This window comes from Elaeis guineensis, chromosome 6 (assembly GCF_000442705.2).
Source record: "Elaeis guineensis isolate ETL-2024a chromosome 6, EG11, whole genome shotgun sequence".
NCBI classification, from domain to species: Eukaryota; Viridiplantae; Streptophyta; class Magnoliopsida; order Arecales; family Arecaceae; genus Elaeis; species Elaeis guineensis.
The window spans coordinates 124,998,407-125,018,643 of NC_025998.2; the positions used below are offsets into that span (position 1 = coordinate 124,998,407).

Here is a 20,237-nt window from a genome sequence, read left to right on the forward strand (position 1 = left end):
CATATATTTTTACTTCATTAAATTGGTAGAAAGAAATTTTTTATGTTACTGTTCAGTCAGTGTTCTTTAATCATGCTATTTTGTATAAAATGATCCGTGTCTAGATCCAAATCGAGATTTGGTCCGAAATTCAAGTCGAGATTCGATCTAAAATCCAGGTCGGGATCCGATTCGAATGAATACCATTGAAAATTTTTTTGTTGTTAATAATTTTTATGTTTGTTGTTAAATAGATATCAACAAAAGTTAGATGAATGTCAGAGATATTTTTTTGCCTGAATATCAAAAATGTGTTCGAGATTTTATTGAGTTTGCACGACATAAGTCTGACAGTGCTAGTCGGATAAAGTATCTATGCAAAAGATGTATCAATATGGTATATTGTCACATAACACTTATTGAGGACATCTGCTACATTATGGTGTGGACAAAAAATATACTCGCTGGATATGACATGAGGAAGATGATCCGAATGAAGTTGTACGCGATGATGACGATACTGAAGATGATAGTGATGCTGCTGAACCTGTCGAACATAGTGGTATAAAAGAACTATTAGAAGATTTATATTAGGATGTTTGTTCAAATGTACGCATGAGTACTAGTGCATCTAGCATGTCCAATATACAACAAGGATGCGTCCTCCTTACATTTAAAGCATGAACGGAAAATATGCTTCATGGGTCATCGATGGTTTCTACTTGATAATCATTCCTGGAGGATCTGTTACAACTTACAATCAATACTTTGATGGTAAGTCTGACTGACATCCACCATCTAAGAAATTAAGTGGAGCAGAAATTTTAGAATAACTTGAAGTCATTGGAAACGTCCAATTTAGAAAAACATCGGATACTCACAAGCGAAAGCATACTAAAGCTGAGCCGAATTGGATGAAGCGAAGTATTTTTTTCGAACTACTTTTCTGGAAGCAGCTATTACTTCATCATAATATGGATATAATGCACATTAAGAAGAATATTTGTGATAATATCATCGGTACAGTATTCAACATCTCAAAAAAAATAAAAGATAATATAAAAACTCATCTTGATTTGCAGAAAATAAAAATTCGATCGGAGTTACATTTAGTTCATCAAGGTGATAGATTTTTTATACCACCTACATGTTATTCACTGTTTGACGAGGAAAAGAAGAGTTTCTGTGAATGGTTCAAAACCATAAAGTTTCTTGATGCTTATGCTTCAAACGTATCATGGAGTGTTGGCAACAACGACGGTAATATCTCTGATATAAAAAATCATGACTCCTATGTGATGATGCAACACTTGCTTTCTATGGTCATATGTGGCTATTTGAGTGGTGATGTTCAAACTGCATTGATTGAGTTGGGAGTATTCTTCTGAGAACTATGTTGTCAGAAATTGAAGATTAACTTACTTGAGAAGTTTGAGAAGGATATCGTGCTTATTTTTTGTAAGTTAAAAAATATTTTTTCTCCATCATTTTTGATGTTATGGTGCACCTGACTATTCATCTTCTAAAGGAAGCTCTTTTGGCCAGACCGATATATTATCGATGGATGTATCCTATTGAAAGGTAAAAACTTGTATGCACTTTGTCATATCAATTATAAGATGTAAATATATTTTTAAAATTTAAATTTATTTTTATTTATAGATTTTTATGTATCCTAAAAAAGTATGTGCGTTATAAAGTATGGTTTGAAGGGTCTATAGTGGAAGTATACATAGCTACAGAGTGTATTACGTTCTGCTTGATGTATCTTGACGATATCGAAATAAGATTCAATCATACAGATCGTAATGTAGACCATGAATGGGGTGATAATAAACCGACACTATCTATATTTAAACAAATGGTTCAACCCATTGGTGGAAAGAGATATGAATTTATGAATGTAAATGAGCTATCCAAGGTACACTTCTACGTTCTAAATAATTATGAAGAAATTAAAAATTTTATTAAGTAAGTACCATCTTAGCATACTATTTAATATTCTAAGTATTTTTTTCATATCGATGTAAAATTAAAAATCATAACTTGTTACAATAAGCACAAGAGTATACTATCCAGAGAGAATAATACAGATGCTAATGATCAACATAAGAGAAAATTTGCAAAATAATTTAGAGACCTTATAAGTTGCATTAGTAATACGTTATTTTTAATAATTATAGAAATACTTATTTGAACCAATATAATTTTTTATGTTATGGTGTAAATAAAATATAAGTACTTCAATAAAGAAGAGGGTGCGATCAATGTGTTGTATGATTTAGCATGTGGTCTCGATCGAAGGATTAACCACTACACATTCTGTATCATTGGAAGAATGAGATTTCATACAAGAAAGCTTGAGATACAACGACGGATTCAGAATAGTGAGATTGCTATGATAGGATATGAAGGAGAAGAAGAGATTGAATATTATGGTGTACTGATAGATATCATAAAATAGAAGTATGGGTCCAATAATTCTGTATTCTTGTTTCAATGTAAATGGTGGGATATTAGTAATTAAAAGATTGATATTCATATCAATCTACACTTTATCAGTATAAATTTTATATGAACATGGTACCACAATAAGCCATATATATTAGCAACTCAAGCAAAATAAATAATATATTTGAAGGATCTAAAGTATCGAGATAATTGGCATGTCGTACAAAGAATAACATCTAGAGACATATGTGACATACCAACCCGACTAGAGATGGATGAAAATTTAGATTTACATAAAGAGAACTTTTCAAAAGAAAAAACAAACATTAGCCGAGCTTCTTGTTGATAAAGAACTTGTAACAACTCCTTTGAATAGGGCTGATCTGCCACCAAATGAAGTTGAAGCTGATTTTGTATTTAATCTTGATGAATCAGAGGGCGACAATCAGTTCATAAATGATGATGAGATAAAAGATGATATATTAGTCGATTATTATAATTCGAAGGAAGACCTACACATCGAGGAAGATATGGATATTGATGAGAAGATCAATATTCTTTGTTGAATCTTCTCTTGCAATAATGGTATGCGATATAATTCTATTCATTAGAATGTAATTTATTTTTTACTATTATTATTTAATATTATATTCATTTATATGTCAAGAATTGTAGGTATGGCACCAAGAGACAGACGACGAAGTTCGCATTCGCAGCTTATCCCTAAAGCTGAGGCACCTTCATCCATTTCCACTGTCGCACCAGCAGAGTCGCCAGAGGGTCCTGCACTGGCAGGTCCCAGTGAGATAGGTCTGAGTGAGGCAGGTCCGAATGGTATTATTATACTTTTTACATAATAAAATTTATTTTTTTTATTGGGATAGCTATCATACTAATGATTTATTTATTATTCTTTCAGACTAGTCTCCACCGATGGTGAGGTGAGGGCGAGATCCATCGAAGAACCTTGCTCTAGAGCGTTGGAGACGTGAGCACCCAAGACATCATCTCCGTATTGAGATATTATCTGACTACACCAGGCCCATTAGGGGATGGTGCGAGCCATGGTAGATTGAGCTGGGCACATATGCCGCAGCTGTGCCTCCATGATATTTTTCGATTGGTGTCACGTTATACGAGCTAAGAGAGAGATTTTTTACACTCAGTTACAGATAAAATAAATTATACTATAAATATTTAATTAGCACAGTATTCTTCTAATATTTGTTACTGGCAGGGAGTATTTGATATTGTTGATTTTAAAGAGGATCGCATGTGGTGAGCTGTGGACGCTCATTTATGCTTGCATTTCAAGAAGTATCACCACTACATTCATCAGCACTGATACCATGTGATGCAAGATCTGGGGTGAAAGCAGTGCGGCAGCGATCGTATGACAGCATCACTATGGATGATTGGGTTCTCGTATGATGGCATTACGAGAATCCGACATATCAGGTTGCATATTCAAATTTTTTTTAGAGTTTAATGATTGAATCATTTATTCTTAAATTTAATTTGTTACCTACTAATTTGACTGCTAACTGTACAGAGACGATGTACCCAAAATATCACAAATCGGACGAGACAGACCATGTCGCATTATGAGGATTCGAGGTCGTTTGCTTGTCATATGGAATAGATGGTAAGTAATTTTTAATTAGTATATTTTAACTCTCTAACTATTTAAAAAAAAATTAATTAATTAATCTCAAATTGCAGAGAGTGGCGAGCTTTCTGGTAGGATCGAATCTACCAACAGACCCACCAGCGACGGTCAAGAGAATGAACGATAGGGAGCTAGAAGCTTTTTATAAATTTTTTTAATTATTTTTTTCATTCACAGTTTGATTTTCAATATAAAATTAAAATAACTATAACTTTAATTTTCAGATCGTATGATAAGCATCAAATCCCAGCCAATCTCTGAGGGTTCAATTGTACCCACAGATGACAGGATATGTGATCAGATACTTGGTACGAAACCATATCAGTGCTCCCTCATCCTCACACTCATCCAGAGCTGACATCCATGCTGTCTGCGATGCTCGACTGGTGGAGATATAAAGGCAGGCTACTGAGAATCGACAGCGGACTGAGCAGTGAGCTGATGAGTTGGCTACATGCGTCGATGAGTACCAACTACTCCAGACCTAGATGATGGAGCAGATAGTGCAGATAGAGCTGATGAGACAGCAGCAGGTCGGTCCGAGCTCTTTCAAGCGCTCTCCTTCCCCAGTCCATTCTCCTCCTGCAAATGCCGACACTTGACGGTCTATTTATGTTACTTTTTATTTTTATTCCAGATCTCTTATAATTTTAATTTAATATAATAAAATAATAAAATTTATTTATAGATTTATTATATAAATTTTTTATTTTAATTTTATAGATTATAAATAAAAATATTATAAATATAAATTAATAATATATATATTTATAAATTATTTTAAAAAATTTATATGTAAATTTTTAGCGATGAAATTATTTTTGATAAAATTTTAATCGCAAAAAAACTTATTAGTGATGAAAATAATTGATCATAAATAATTTTTTCAATAAATTTAAAAATATTAAAATTTTATATTAAATTATTAGCAATGAAAATAGTTTCATCATAAATAATTACTAATTTAATAGCGATGAAAATTTTCATTGGCAATTATCATATTTGTGATGAAACTTTTACATCGCTAATATTTTTTTTATAAATCTAAATTTTATAAAAATTTTTAATTAAATTAATAGTAATGAAAGTATTTCATTGTAAATAATTTTTTAAATTATTTTTTTATTAGTGACATAATAATTTATTGTAAATTATTTTTTTTATGACAAATTTTTTTGTCGCGAATAGTTTTTGAAAAAAAATTTTAACGATGAAAATTTTTGATCGATAATATCGATTATTGATGATGAAAAATTTTTTTCATCGTAAAAAATTATCAACGATGCCATTATTTACGATGAAATATCAGTAACGATAATTTTATCACTAATAACTATTACCGATAAAAATCTAATATTAGCGATGAATTTTTTGCATCGCTAATACCTTATTCTATTGTAGTGAGTGGAGGAGGGCACATCCTGGGGAAAGGATAAGGATTGTCATCCCATTGGGATATGTCATGTCAGTTCAGCACCACATCAGAGATCTGTATGTATGGTAGGTTGGCATTATTGTACGAGCATATGCTCCCCTGATGATGTTCGATTAGCAGAGGGTTTTGAGGCTGCAGAAGCAGACCCTCCTCGATCATTTATCGATAACTAAATATAAATTACGTAGTATTTTTTAAATACAGATCTTTCTATTTATTTTATATTTTATTTGATATGTACTTAATTTTTATTTTTTTAAATCTTATATGTTGTATATTATTTCTGCAGCATGATTTTGATATCGAAGAGATTGATACTCCACACATGTGGGAGACTATCCTTATGCATATGGGGAGATTGCTTAAAAGATTCAGATATGAGCTCCACTACTATTGGAAGGAGCCCTTCGGTGCACGTGGGTCGGGGAGGCATGTGAGACATCCCACAGGAATGTTTCATGCCCTGACTGGAATCTCCTCTGTAACAAGTATGAGGACCCTATATACCGGATATAACTATTATATATAATAAAAATATGAATTATTGAATTGATGTGGTATAATATCTTTACTAATATTTTGAATACATTTGCTTATTAGGCCTTTTGCGATAGGAATGCACAGAACCGATCGAGGCTCATGGTGATGCATTGTGGCAGATCGAAGTCATTTGCGCAGCATTAGTATGAGCTGGTAAGTACACATATATATATCTTCAATGATTTTTTAGAATATGTGTGTGTCTGTGTACTTACATTCATAAATTTTAGAGGAACATCGAGACAGGACAGCTGTCCAGATGGATTGACGTCTGCCAGAAGACCCATCGTCGGATGACGGGAGAGTGGCTTCTTGGGACTAGAGAGAGGCATGTAAGCATTAATTGATTAAGTTCTATATTTAAATTTCATTATGAAGTTTAAACTTTTGATTACATTTATTTTTTTCTTTAATTAGGATCGAATGATGGAGATACGATCCCAGCCCACCGCTGAGGGCTTCACCCCACCCACAGATGATGATATCTATGATGAGGTGCTTGGTAAGAGATCCAGTTATATTATGGGATTACGATATGCGGTTGCGGCCCCTAGCTCTTCTAGAACATCACATGTTTCTTATGATGCTTGTCTCCGTGAAGCAGAGAGAAAATATGAGGAGAAGATGCATCGAGTGGAGGAGGACCGCTGTAGATCTTAGAAGGATATAGCAGTCCTACAGCGTGACAATGTTCAGCTTAAGTCCCAACTTGCAGCATTTGGGATAAAGCTCGATGAGTTAGTTTGTTGCATGCCTCCCAGCATGCCTTCCCCACCGGCTCCCGATGTCTCTGCTGATACCTATGATGATGACTGCACCGATGATGATGATGGATGTCCTCTTGTGATCGATATTATTTTATATTATTTTTAATCTATATGTTTTCATCATTTAGTAAATAATTAGTTTGCTAACTTAATTTTTTAATCTATTGCAGCTTTGTGATACGGCTTGGCATATATAGTTTTATTTTGTATGAATGTATATATTTTTATATGATATTTAATAAAATTGTATATATATTTGTTTTGCTACATGTGTGGTTGTAAAAATGAACACAATATATATATATATATATATATATATATATATATATATATATATATATATATATATATATATATTGTGTTGTTGTTAAAGTGAAATGAATTTATTTCTGGCATATGTATGAATGAAGAAGATAGTGTATATATTGTATATATATTATATATATTTATTTGCCAACAGGTTTACAAAAAAAATTATAAAAAATTATCATAAAAATATTTTTTTTGTTAAAAGAATAATTAGCGATGTAAAATAAGCATAGGTAAAATCTTTTAGCGACGCTAATTAGCGTCGGCAAATAATACGTAGCATCGCCAAAGGGCGTGCCACCATTAGCGATGCTATGCACTATTCGTCGATGCTAAATAGCATCGCTAAAGATTTTTACCTACGCTTATTTTGCATCGCCAAACAACCCAATTAGTGACGCAAAATAAGCATCAGCAAAATCTAGATTTTTGGTCGCTAAATAGGGTTACCGACACTTTTTAAGCATAGATAAATTGACTATTTCTGACACTAATTTTGTGTCGCTAAAACATCTTTTTGCGAATGCTTGTTTTAAGCATAGATAAATAATCAACAATGCTAAAAAAGCATAGATAAAAGTTAAGATTTATCGACAGAAAAATCTTTTCATCGGCAAAAGAAATCAACGACCCCTATTTTACCGACATATATTTACCGATGTATTTTATATCGATAGTCATATTTAACTATGCTTTTTTAATATTTAACTATACTTTTTTGTGTAGCTAATTGTTTTATTTTTTGTAGTGACTACGACTATTATAAACTCAAACAGCCACAAGGATTAATACATTGGGTTTGGTTGTATTTTTTGCATGAGAAAATGATTCACCTTCTTTCACGACGGCAATCGTTCTATTGCATGATCTCACGATTTACATTGCAAGAGAAGATGAATCATTTTTTTGTACGAACGATACGACCTGAACTCCAGCATGTTATGCTGCTTTTTCTTTTTATGAACTGTATAGGTAATTACTAAACAATGGCAATTTATCCCTATAATCTTCTTCCAGGTTGATATTTAATTCCTGCGTAATGTTATCATAATATCACTTTATTTGATGTTACCTTTTTCCCTTGTAGCTTTTCAGTTCAGCACACTGGATCTTATATCTGTATGATTGATTATCAGTGATTGATTCATCACCTCTCTGTTCTCTTTTTGTAGGCTTATATGGCAGAGCAATCAACAATAATACCTCTGTGAGCTCTCATTGGAGCTGGAGATCATTATCCTGGCGGATTAGATTGAGAGGTCCTTTGACACGGGAAGAATTGTATCAGCTGGACGCTGTGCATGAGATTCTTGCGCTAATAAGACCCTCATGGCTTGCCCATAACCCGGTATGGAAGTTAAATCTCAGTTGCATTTATCCCGTGAAACCTTATTATTTATTCTTAAACAATGGAGGCCTGAGGTGCCCATTTCACAAGACAACTTGGAAAGCAAACATCTTGGAACAAGTCAAGGCTTTTCTTGTGGCTTGCATTAGGAGACAAACTTTACACGAGGAAAATTCTAGCCAAGAAAGTTTGGAAAATTAATGCCAGGTTTCCCTAATGTGATAATAGCTCTAAATCAATTAATCACTTGTTCATAAAGTTCCCGTTTACAAAAAGCATCCGGCAAGTCTTCATGATCCATGGACACATTAGAGAGCTAAAAATCATCAGCAGTCGGGTAGAAGAGCAGGTGATTAGCTTCTTGCAGCCATTTGTTGAGAAGTTTAGGTCGAGTGAAATGAGAGGATCTTTTCTCCGAAGGAATCATTCCACTCATGCAGCCCTTCGAAAGGCAATAAACACTCTGTTACTGAAAAATAGAGAAGCATCAGCAACTGAGTCTTGTATGTTTGGCAACCATCTGTGTAACTGATATCTGGCAATAAACATTCTGTTCCTTCTTCAGTTTGTAAATATCTTTTCTTCTCTTAATAAAAGCTGGAGGAAGCTACTGGCTGCCTCCATTCACACCAAGAAAAAAAAAGGGAGAGAAAGAAAAGGGAAAAACACTCTCTGTTCCTGGGTGCAAAGGCTATTGCTCTGGCATGTACTACCAGAACATATAGCGGACATTCTTGTAGCTATCTTATCATGATTTCTCCACTTCCCTTCAGAGTCTTTAGGACAAGATAGTTGCTGATTCATGCACCAATAATTCTCTGAAAAATTGCAAAAAGCTATTGTTTCGGAGAATCTTACACCCCCACAGCCTTCTGGTGCAAGTGCTTGTCCCATCAAGTTGGACGGTAAGATGTACAGGAAATCGATGTGAGCCCGGAACTTGGATACTCGAGTCCAAATATGATGTTCCATGCGAGAAGAAAAGAGCTGTGTAGCGGTTTGTGTCCATCTTTTGCCTGTCCTCGCCAATTTGTTTTTAGTCCTTGTTGCATCCACGACCGTGAACAAAGATGGCCGTAATGGTATCTGGTGATAGGCTATGATCGACTGGGGAAAACATGGCCAAGATTTGAAAGGCTTCACAGCTAAAAGCTTGGAAGGACAATGGATCTATATGGGCTGCATGGTGACGCAAGATTGCAGCAGCTGCTGCACCTGCCAAGGAGCGTAATGGCCTCGCATCCACTCGGTCAAGACTACATCGATGCCAACCTTGACAGGAACAAATATATCCTGTCTAGCGTGCACTATATACACCATCAATCATAGCCCCTTGTTACTTTAGTCTCCATTTATCAAGTGCTCGTCTCCATATATAGCCACAGAAATGAGTGGCTATGACACACTACCATATGGCGCATGGTATACAGGATATAACTGCTCCTCAACGGGTGACAAAAATTATCGACCTTTGGTTGGCAAAATTATATCCTAGTATCCTACACAATATGCACCATCTATGGTGCCAATCACCTCATCTCATTCATATGGGCCTCATTCATCTGTAGCTATTCTCAATGATTGGTTTACAAAAAGAAAGATGAGATGATTGACATGATGTATGATCATATTAGTGCAGATGGTGCAGAATATATATAATTTCTCAATTGGTTGAGCACAAAGCATATGCAGACAGAAAGCAAAATAAGTTAGAATTTTAATTTTATTTCTAGAAAAAATATGTGGACAAAAAAGACTACAATGTTTTTCCATTATTTCAGCACAACATTTACACTTTTTACTATGTTTTCTAACGGTTGAGTGTGAAACTATTCAAACGTTCAAATTTCCATCGTCATCATCTTTGACATGAAAAATAATTAATTGATGTAAAGAGCAACATATAAGCGGGGTGAATTTTGTGATGGACGTGCTGATTGCTCTAATTAATTGTTTTTTTTTTTTTCCCTCTGTGACACCTATATGCAAAGAATCTCGTGAGTTCAAGATTGCATATTTGGAGGTCAATCTTTGAACAGATGCAAAATAAAATATTTACTCTACTGGAAATGAATTGTGTATGATGATAAAAAAATATTTGTGGCAACCATGTCATGAAGTAGTGCACTTTACACTGCTATGTGATAGGGCGTCATGGGTGTCCATAGAACTAATTACTTCTCCACGCATCAAAATTCGAGAAGGATATAGATGTGCCAAGGACTGGACAAGGCCCCCAAATAACTCCTCCAACATATAGTACTCTAATATCATTATTTTCAATTCAGGATCCTTTATCTATATGATGTAGAGAAATAATAGGGATAATGTATATGCCACTTACTGAAGAGGGCATCTCATAGTAGAGAAAACGGATGGTGCATTCAAGGGGCTCTTTCCTTTTCTGATGCTGTATTAATGGCTCAACTCATATACATTCCCAATGCTTCTGGCAATCCTAAAGATCATGATCAAATAATGCCACCACCAACTACTAACAACCCAAAGCTTGATTGCTTTTTTGAAGTCTTAGACATTATGCACATATTTAATTATATTTTTGGAATTTGTAGGGTTCTAGTTAATCTTTATGTTTGGCATTATGTACATATTAGCTATTTTAAAGCATCAAAAATTAAGCAGACTAACAACGCTTTCTTCTATCATCATTTCTGCCACTGCTGGATACTTTTTAATGCTTTTAGAAAGAATCGTCAGCCTGCGACACATCAAAGCATTGTTCTTCATGTCATGCAGCAACTTACAAAGCATGGATACTTTGCGATGCTGTCGGTTAGAAAAAGATGATGTGATGGCTTTGTATCAAAGATCTTATTTTTCATTCTTGCATAACCAACATCTATGATCCAAAATTTGCGACGCACATTCAAGCCGGCAAAATGATTTGAAATACATCATCTTGGAACCCTTTTCCTGTAGTGCACTGAAGACGCCAACCCAAAGCAGGGAAAAGGAATGGTGATTATAGGTGCTTTTTCCTTTTCTGGCGCTACATCAATGGCTCAATTCCCTGTCAATTGACCGTCCTATGATTCCAGCTTGATTGGCCCACACTAATAGCCTACACATTAGATCATAGTACATTTGTATGCCAACCAGCATATGCCGACAACGACATTGTTGCATCATGCAAGGGCCAATACACTGGTCATACTTGTATCACTACGGTGACCTCCATAACTATAGAAAACTTGTGCTCCTACCACTTGCAAGAATCTTATTGGAATTGTACCAAAACAACTGCTACCAATTCCATATCCTTGTACCGTATCTTTTCCATCATGATGCCACATTAATATGTAATTAGAAGTTGTAAATGGATCTTTAGCATTTTTGTTGCACCAATAGCCACTTGCCACATTTGTTTGAGAAAATTTTGATAAATAATTTGGAAGTTACAGTAAGCCCACCAGACAAAAACTTAAAATCTAACACTGTCCCTTCTGTCAAAACCTATAGAGAGCAGAGGGCATGGACCAGCCTGAGGAGCGTTCACGCCTGGCTCCTTTTCGGCGAGGTTGGCGTCGGAAGTTTCAGCATGTAGTGATGATGGTAAGAACTCCATCAAATCAATTTGAAAGTTTAAAGAAGGTGGATGGCCAGTACGTGACAGATTGGTTAGAGACCAGCAGGACTGATGGGTACCCAACATCATCATCACCATGGATTGCAGAGACTGCCACCCACCTCAGAAGCCAGTCTGAATCTATTCATGAGGTGATGACGTAAAGGATTTTTTTTTCCTTCCTTGAGGACTAAATATAATGTGGCATAAATTAAGGTAACGACAGTTTTTTTTTTTTCAAAAGATAATGATTTGTTTTTTGGTGTCGGTACAGCAGCGATTGGTACCAACGAGTACAGGCTATACAAATATATATTTTTTTTAAAAAAAATCAAAGTGAATAATTCAAACAAATCCGGTGGGAATCTGAGGCTCCCAGATGAGTATAATAGTTGTACAAGTATCAATTGGCAGTTCAATAGCTAGCTGCCATATTTTTTTCACGTAGAATGTGTGATATACGGACCTCCTGGAGATTCTCCAAGGATGCCTTGATCTGTTGAAGACAGTGACTGTATATTCTTTCATGAAGAACAAAAAAAACATGCCCAGTTTGCTCAAAAAAAATAGAAAGAGAGAAAGAGAGAAGAAAGAATCTTGATCAGCAAGAAGTGTAATTCAACACCATTTGGATTTTCACAGACACTTTCAGCAATAAGCAGTAACATGTCTGTTCCCTCTCTGTGCACCCTTGATAATTTTTAGTAGTTAATGTTTTAGTGTTTGTGAAAATGAATATTTTTTCTTCCTTGGTAATATAAATGTAAATCTTCTTGAATTGCACTTTTTTTTTTTTTGGATAAACAAGGTTCTTCAAACAATCTCTGTTAAGCATAATCAAATGATGATTTTTTTTTTCCCTAAAGAATGCCACCATAACTATAACATCTTCTAGTAGATTCTGACCGATCTATAAATCCTCGTTCACCAATAATGCCTATTGATGGCTAACTCATCAAATTTGGATCCATTTTATAGTTTGATATGCTTTCCTTTCATCTTTCCATCTCTGCTTAATTAGTTCCGGCATTACATGAACAATATCACCATACCAAAAAAATAAATAATATAAAAATAAAGGCCATTCTCGTCTACTGAACCTAAGGTATTCATGTGAGAGAATAAGCTAGCAGGGTACTTTGCAGCATTATCACATGCATGGCCGCTTGCGCACCCAAAAAAAAAAACATTGTGCATCGCATGCTGAAGGCTGTCGACCTTGGCGTGTAATGAATTAATGATGTGCCTATTTCTTTTGCTAATTAAACTCTATGATTTCAATTTACAAGAGGTAATTATGTTCGAACCTCAGAACCAAACTTAGTGTAGTTCGAGAGGGAAATCCAAACATGAAAAGCCCATGACCAGTAGGGTCATATTCTTTTAAGTTCACACTCCATTTTCCGAATTAGATAGTATAATATATGCAGGTTAATTGAGAGTTGATGGCATGATTTTCTCGTTCCAAAGCAATACTTACACCAAACCACACTTCTCCCTCAAGTTCAGAAGGATTTGATTTTTTTTTTTTTTTTCCCAAACTTCACAAACACTTAAGAAGGGTCAGTTCATTCGATGATTCAACGCATTCAATTTGCCAACTCTGTCTTCCTAAGGTGATTTCTAGGTTCGGTAGCTTTTGGAGCATGTCGGCATCAGTCTGCAGAGATGGCAAAAGACTTATCCTCGTGTTTGTTCCCTCTTGGCCTTCCTTTGGTGACAGATGGAGGGCTTCTCCTACCGCCACCACTGCCTATTCAAACAGCACAAAGGAAACAAGAGAAAAGCGATCAGTCTAATGCATAACCTAATTAAAACAGAATGACATGAAGGATAATAATGATGTAACATTCATGAGATTGATCCAGTAAGTGCATCAATGTGGATTTGATTGCTATGAATTGTTATGCTAATGTTGAATGCTAATAAAGTTCTCAAATGAAGCTTTTGATGTTTTTGACTTCAATAATTATCGAATTTCGACCAATTGTATTTGTGGGATAAGCCATTTTATATTTAAAGGAAAAAAAAAATCATGCAAGGGTACAAAATTCATAAGTGTGGATTTTTTTTTTTTTAATGTTGATTTTTTAGTTGCTGTTAAAAGTAATTTGGTCTCTCCTTCCTGAAGGGTTATTGTTTCTTGCTTACATTTGGTAAATAGAAAGAGGATCGAAGCCCATATTTTTCTTCGAGGGAGAAAGGTACATAATTCAGTAATTTATGTGTGTCCATCCAAGTCAGAACAGTAATATTGCATTTATTCTAGAGTTGAGGACCAGGCATTTACTGTTGCAGTATGATTAAATAAAACAGCATACCAAAAATTTGCATGCATGTGAATAAAAATTTCTACAGACTGCAGACAATATGCTGAAGGAAATGAGACACTTGAACGTGATATCATTCATGAGCAAACTAGATCTTAAAGTTGATGCCTGCACAGAAATTAACTTCTATGTGTGCACCCTGGTGATAGCATTATCCAAGGAATTACAAAATTATTGCCGCCATTTTCTTTTGATTTAAAAAAAAAAAAAAGGGTAGCAGCTAATTATCGGAAAATGGAAAATGTTACGGTATGTATATACCTGATTTTCTCTGTTTAAAAAATTATCACATTTGAGGTAGCAGTGTGACAACTCATTTTGGTGCGTCTCTGCATTCCCGGTGTCCTCCTTCGCGGATGGATATGGTCCTCTGGATATAAAATGAAGCTTGATGTTAGGGAGTCAAAACTAGCAAAGTTTTCTAAAGCAAGTTATTACATTTGAGTATATCCAGTTGATTAATGAGATAAAAATTAAAAGGGTTAGGAAATTCATAAAGACAAAAATGGGAAGGGATCATCATTCTAAAGAGACATCAATGACTGTAGTGTGGACATACTCCGGGTAGTGTCTGAGCCTGAAGACAGTAGAGACAATTCATGTGGTATTTTGCCTGTCTTCTCTTAATGTTTGCAGTTGATAGCCATCATGGTGCAATCCAATGGGACAGGGACAAACCGGCAACCCAGCGACCTCATTTTAATGAGAATTAAATCCGTCCAGCCATCATTCTTATTGTTGGGTTCTCGGATACGTTAAAATTATATCCATGGCCTTCATTGCTGAAATATCAACAGAGAAGCGGGACCTCTCCAGGTTCTTTCTTCTTCGTTGGGCCCAAGAATACAAATATTAAGCATACCGTAATTTTTAACTTCACATGAATTTTTAACGTTCTGGTCAAAGTACATTGATGTGCACTCAGATAAATAAACCAGAATCACAGTCATAGAACAGCAGCAGTGGTGACACCACCACCACCAGCAGCAGCAGAAATATCAATGGCTAATCAATATTACTAACAGCTCCACTGAGAGCAACATATTTTGGAAAAGAAGAATATATTCCAGTTTAATCTTAAGAAGGTTTCAGAAGAGAAGTCACATTTTATTCAATAAAAATTGACCCCAACTAGAATTCTGGCTTCAACTAATATATGAAGTAATATGACACAAACAATGTTTTACCCTCCAATTTGTAAGGCGATCGCTTCCCTCAAATGAACATGCTATGTGTTAGAATATTTTCCTTAATAACAGATATCTCACTTTTTTCTTCAGATAAAAAAAAAAAAAAAACTCTTGATGCTGTTAGATTGACTTAGACCATATCTATATTCGAAGACATTAGATAGCAAGCCGTTTAGCACATGATGAGGAACATGTGATCCTTTTATTCTTTCAACCATATTATCTGCCTCAGGTAATGGCAAAGCTGGATTACTAGTCAAATCTAACAATAGGAACTAACTATGGTGGTCAAATTCCTAGCAATAATCATAAATACCTCTCACATGGCATTTCCCTTTCAAAAAACCACTTATGGCCGGGCCTGACAGATACGATTCTTCATAAACATCTTTTCAGGAACTATTCTCTATAAATATTTAAAAGCAATCTCTGTGGATGCAAGAATATACACCAGGTGGATATCAAATGGTGAAACACACGTAACCCTTGTCTCGGCTTGTTAAACTAGCCCGGTCTCAATATATAGGCCACCTGGACCCCTAGTCTATCTTACCAAGGCCATTAACAATGGCTGTCAAATTCCTGAACTTGCAATTATATATTAAATGGTGTGTTTCCCCGGCCAACTAATAAAACCAACCAAATACAACCAACAACCTATATAAATAATCTAAAACTCACATCCAGAGAGAGAGAGAGAGAGATGGAGGGAGGAAGAGAGAGAGAGAGAGGGACTATCTTAACATATATATATATATATATATATATATAGTCGACTTCGTGCTAACTAAAGTAATTGACCAGAATATTCCGTAGAAATGGCGTATGGACTGAGCATTCCCACATGGAAGCTCGCATGTATGAATGCCTCATGTGGTGACTATTGGTGCCTGCTTAGCCCATGTTGTAACATTTTCTTATTTCTATCATTTTCTTTTGATAGAGGTTGTTGTAGGGGAGAAGGAGAGGAAGTGGACAGACCTTATAGGGGACTTGGGTAGTGGTGTTGGTGGGGTTGGTGCACTGAGGGAATAAGAAGGGCTGATCCCAGCTCTGTCACATGATAGTCCTCCCTCCACTTCCCCCGTTCCTCCTGTCCTCTGGTTCATGCCCATGTCTGTCTGGCCTTGGCCTGCAAACAATTCATCCACCACTAAGATACAAATGGCAGTGCTTTATGGGACAACAAACTAATAATTCAAGCAAGGAAAAGGCCAGCCCAATCCCAGCTTCTGATGGCAGCGAGGTGACTGGGTGATGGCATCTGCCCCGCTGAGACTACCAAAGAACAAATGGCATGTAAAGGGACTATGTGAGGGAGGGAAAATCCAAATACCTGCCCCTCTGTCAGTGCTCTTCACTGTTCTATACATCTGCAACAACACCCACATGAAAATTATTAAAAATAATAACAATAAAGCAAAGAAAAGGATCAAAGCTAGAGAAAAGTCCACCATGCTAAGATTACTCCATAGATGCCATTTTGTCCTTAGTACTTGTATGCTGCAACACTACCCAATCACAAAACCCTAACCCTAGCTAGCTAGCAGGAAAGTGCTCGTAATAACAACAGCGGCAGCAACAATAGAGAAAAGCATCACGCACAATTTCGGTTACTTCTTAGTTCAGAAAAGGAAGCTAGGGGGACCCTTTTCCTTTCTCTTCCTACCTGAAGGTGGCTTTTCACATGAGCCAGTGTTAAATCCTTCACATTCATCAGCTCCAAAACCGACTTTGGCGTGGCCCCTACCCACATGAATTTAAGAATTATCTCAGTGTGAGAAGCAATCATAATGTGAAAATCATAGTTATATAACACTTAGAACTAAAGATACAAAGAGAGAAGGTACAAGGAAGCTTCTAAGGGACATGCTTACTCTCGTGACCACCAAGGAGCTCGACGGCGTGCACAAAATGGGCATGGAGGGTGGTGGTCCACCTCATCCTTGGAGCCCTAATGCTCCTCTTTCCTCCATGAACCGATCTAGAATTCCGCTTGAATCCATAGATCTGAGGGTGGTGGTGGTGGTGGTGGTGGTGGTGAAGGTTGTGGTAGAGTTGGTGGTGCAGCAGATCCGACGCAGATGTCTTGAACCCAAGGCTCAGCGTTGGCTCGCCATGGTCAGGATCCTGGAACCCCTCTGGGTGCAAAAGGCCTCGGTCAAGACTCATATCGCTCCCGCTGCTCCCGGAATCCGACATCGAATTATGGTTCCCGAAGAAAGCCCTCCTCATGGATCCTTTAATGGATAACGCCGGGGGGCTTATCTGGAGGGAAAGATCGGGAAAGGCCATGAAGGCGGAGGCCGGTGATGTGGTTCCTGTTATCATTGATTTGAGCTCAGGGTAACAGCAAACAAATGGGGGAGGCCAAGGTAAAGTCAGTGCAAGAAGGTATCCAAGAGAACGGAGGTTTGGTGAAGGGGGTATGGCAAATAAGAAGGGCTGGGAGAGCAGGGAAAAGAAAAGGAAATAGTGGAGTGAAACAGTGAAAGAAAGAGAAAGGTGGTGCGAAGGAAAAGAGCTCATGAAAAGGAAAGGGTGTGGAGGGGTTGGGGAAATAGAAGCGTTAGTGATTAGGTCATAAGTGCCTCATGATTTCTATAGGGATGTTGTGCTTAGAGAGCATAAAAGAGGCAATAGAGAGAGAGAGAGAGGAAGAAAAGGTTCAGTAGTGATGACCAAATAGCAAGGGCATCGGCTCTCAAGGTTAATTTATAATGCCACAAAATGGCAGTGAGATGTAAAGGACTCGCAGGGTCTCCAAGCAGGAAAGAAATGCATAAAGACTGATAGAAAGGGAGAGGGTCCATTATATAAGTATATAATACTACTGGTTTCAAGTAATTAATTCATCCATCTTACCAAAAAAAAAAAAACTAGTGAGATCCTTTTCCTCTTGTGTGAAATGGGAGGGAAGGTCTTGGAATGTGAGAAATTTGAGCAAACATTGTTCTTTCGTTTGTCTTTTTGGTTAGTGAGAAAAAAACCAGTGGATTAATTGGGACCTAGTTTCCCCACTGCGACTGTAGTCTGTAGGTGCGCCTGAATGAGAGCCGGGTGTGAGAATCGAGAAACGACCATGGGAATCGCTTGTTTGTATGAATTGCAAGGGAACTGGTTGGAGCCTTGAGGCTTGTCTTTGGGTGAACCGTCAAGGAATAAGATAATGAGATGGATACTGTAGCACTTGTAATGGTCCCCTCTTGTACGCCAAACTGCATTTAGTGGGAGAAATCATGAGCTTTGACTGAAATCTAATGGAGGGGCTCTCAATTTTGTACTTATTTTCTTACCTCAAAAAATTTTGCACTTATTTTCTTTTTTTTTTTTTTTTGTAAAATTGTACTTATTTTCTTTGGAGGTCACCGTAGGCCAGCAAGTGTAAAGAAAAAAAGCTTGCAAGATATACATACACCAACGTAGTATTGTACAAATTAAAATATAGTATTAATTATCATGTGTTGATAAAATCAAGGGAGTAATTGATGAATTTCATCAATACTGAAATGATATAAACTTTTATGAGGGTAGCAACTAGTGTTGTTGGTAAAATATTTTAGGATTGGTACTAAAAATCTCACTCTATGACCTGTCCTTCCCTTGATTTCAGTTTCAGGCAGAATTTCTCCATGCTGGCACTAAAAGAAATTATAAATTTATGTTAATGTACGTAGATTGATAGAGCACAATGAACAGATATTTCTTTTTTATTGAGAGGGGGCACAAAAGAAGAAAATGCATATCAAGCACTAATGCTGTTAGCTCATTGCTTTTCAGCTTTTTCTTTTCTGACTTTCTACATAATTTCTGCTAGACAATTGCTTGTCATTGGAGCCTAAGATGGTTGGTTGTGTTTGCCCACCATGCGTGCAGGAATAGCCTACTTGGATTTTTATCTTACCTATTTGCTTCAAAATTATTGGCTAAAGTTGCATTACTTAGTTGAAGAATAATTTTCTAACCTCATTCATATGCAATAGCACATTTAATTTGAAAGCAACATATCTCCTAACCTGGAAAAGCACCTCTCAATATTTGGACATGGCAAATACTCTTCCCAAATAAGGAGGTGCAGGTCATGTACCTTGCAAGCTTGTGCAAACTATCAAACATTGCTAAATCCCATAATTAATGGAGGATGGATCGAATTTATTAGTCACACTATTTGCGTTTGCACATGCAACGTCTAAATCACTTGCTATACAATTATTTACTAGCCATCAATTTTTCAATTTATTATCTCTTTGGTGATATTTAATAAAATTGAAATTTTGATAATTTATCTTTTTTCTTAGATCAAATCCTAAAGAAACAATCAAACTCAATCTTTATTGGCGGAACCCGTATCCCAACTACTTAAACAAGGAACCTGCCTTGTGATTTGTGGCCAAAGCAAGGCCAAATCCCACCACTTGTCTTCTTTAAATCTTCTCCTTAAAAAAAAAAAAAAAAAAAAAAAGAAAAAAAAAGGGACGCATCTTTCATGCACACGTGGAGAGCATCTCCTATCCATGCCACACGTGCGAGGCTAGGGGATGGGGGAAGGCGGAGGTAAGGACCCTTCTTTGTCCATCTCCACGCGTATACGCCCAGCTCAGCCATCCCCCACTCCCACTCACTGACACAGGGT

At 36.3% G+C, this 20,237-nt stretch overlaps 1 protein-coding gene across 1 annotated transcript; it reads right to left on the bottom strand.

The window, feature by feature from the left end:
* Positions 1 to 13,509: 13,509 nt before the first annotated feature.
* On the bottom strand, positions 13,510 to 18,270 carry LOC105060022 (probable transcription factor KAN4). The gene is made up of 6 exons (XM_010943585.4): positions 17,482 to 18,270; positions 17,274 to 17,350; positions 16,941 to 16,977; positions 16,586 to 16,736; positions 14,676 to 14,784; positions 13,510 to 13,837 (listed from the first exon to the last, which is right to left on the bottom strand). The coding sequence occupies exons 1-6, from the start codon at positions 18,131 to 18,133 to the stop codon at positions 13,628 to 13,630; spliced, it is 1,236 nt and encodes a 411-aa protein (XP_010941887.1). The 5' UTR covers positions 18,134 to 18,270; the 3' UTR covers positions 13,510 to 13,627.
* Positions 18,271 to 20,237: the final 1,967 nt, after the last annotated feature.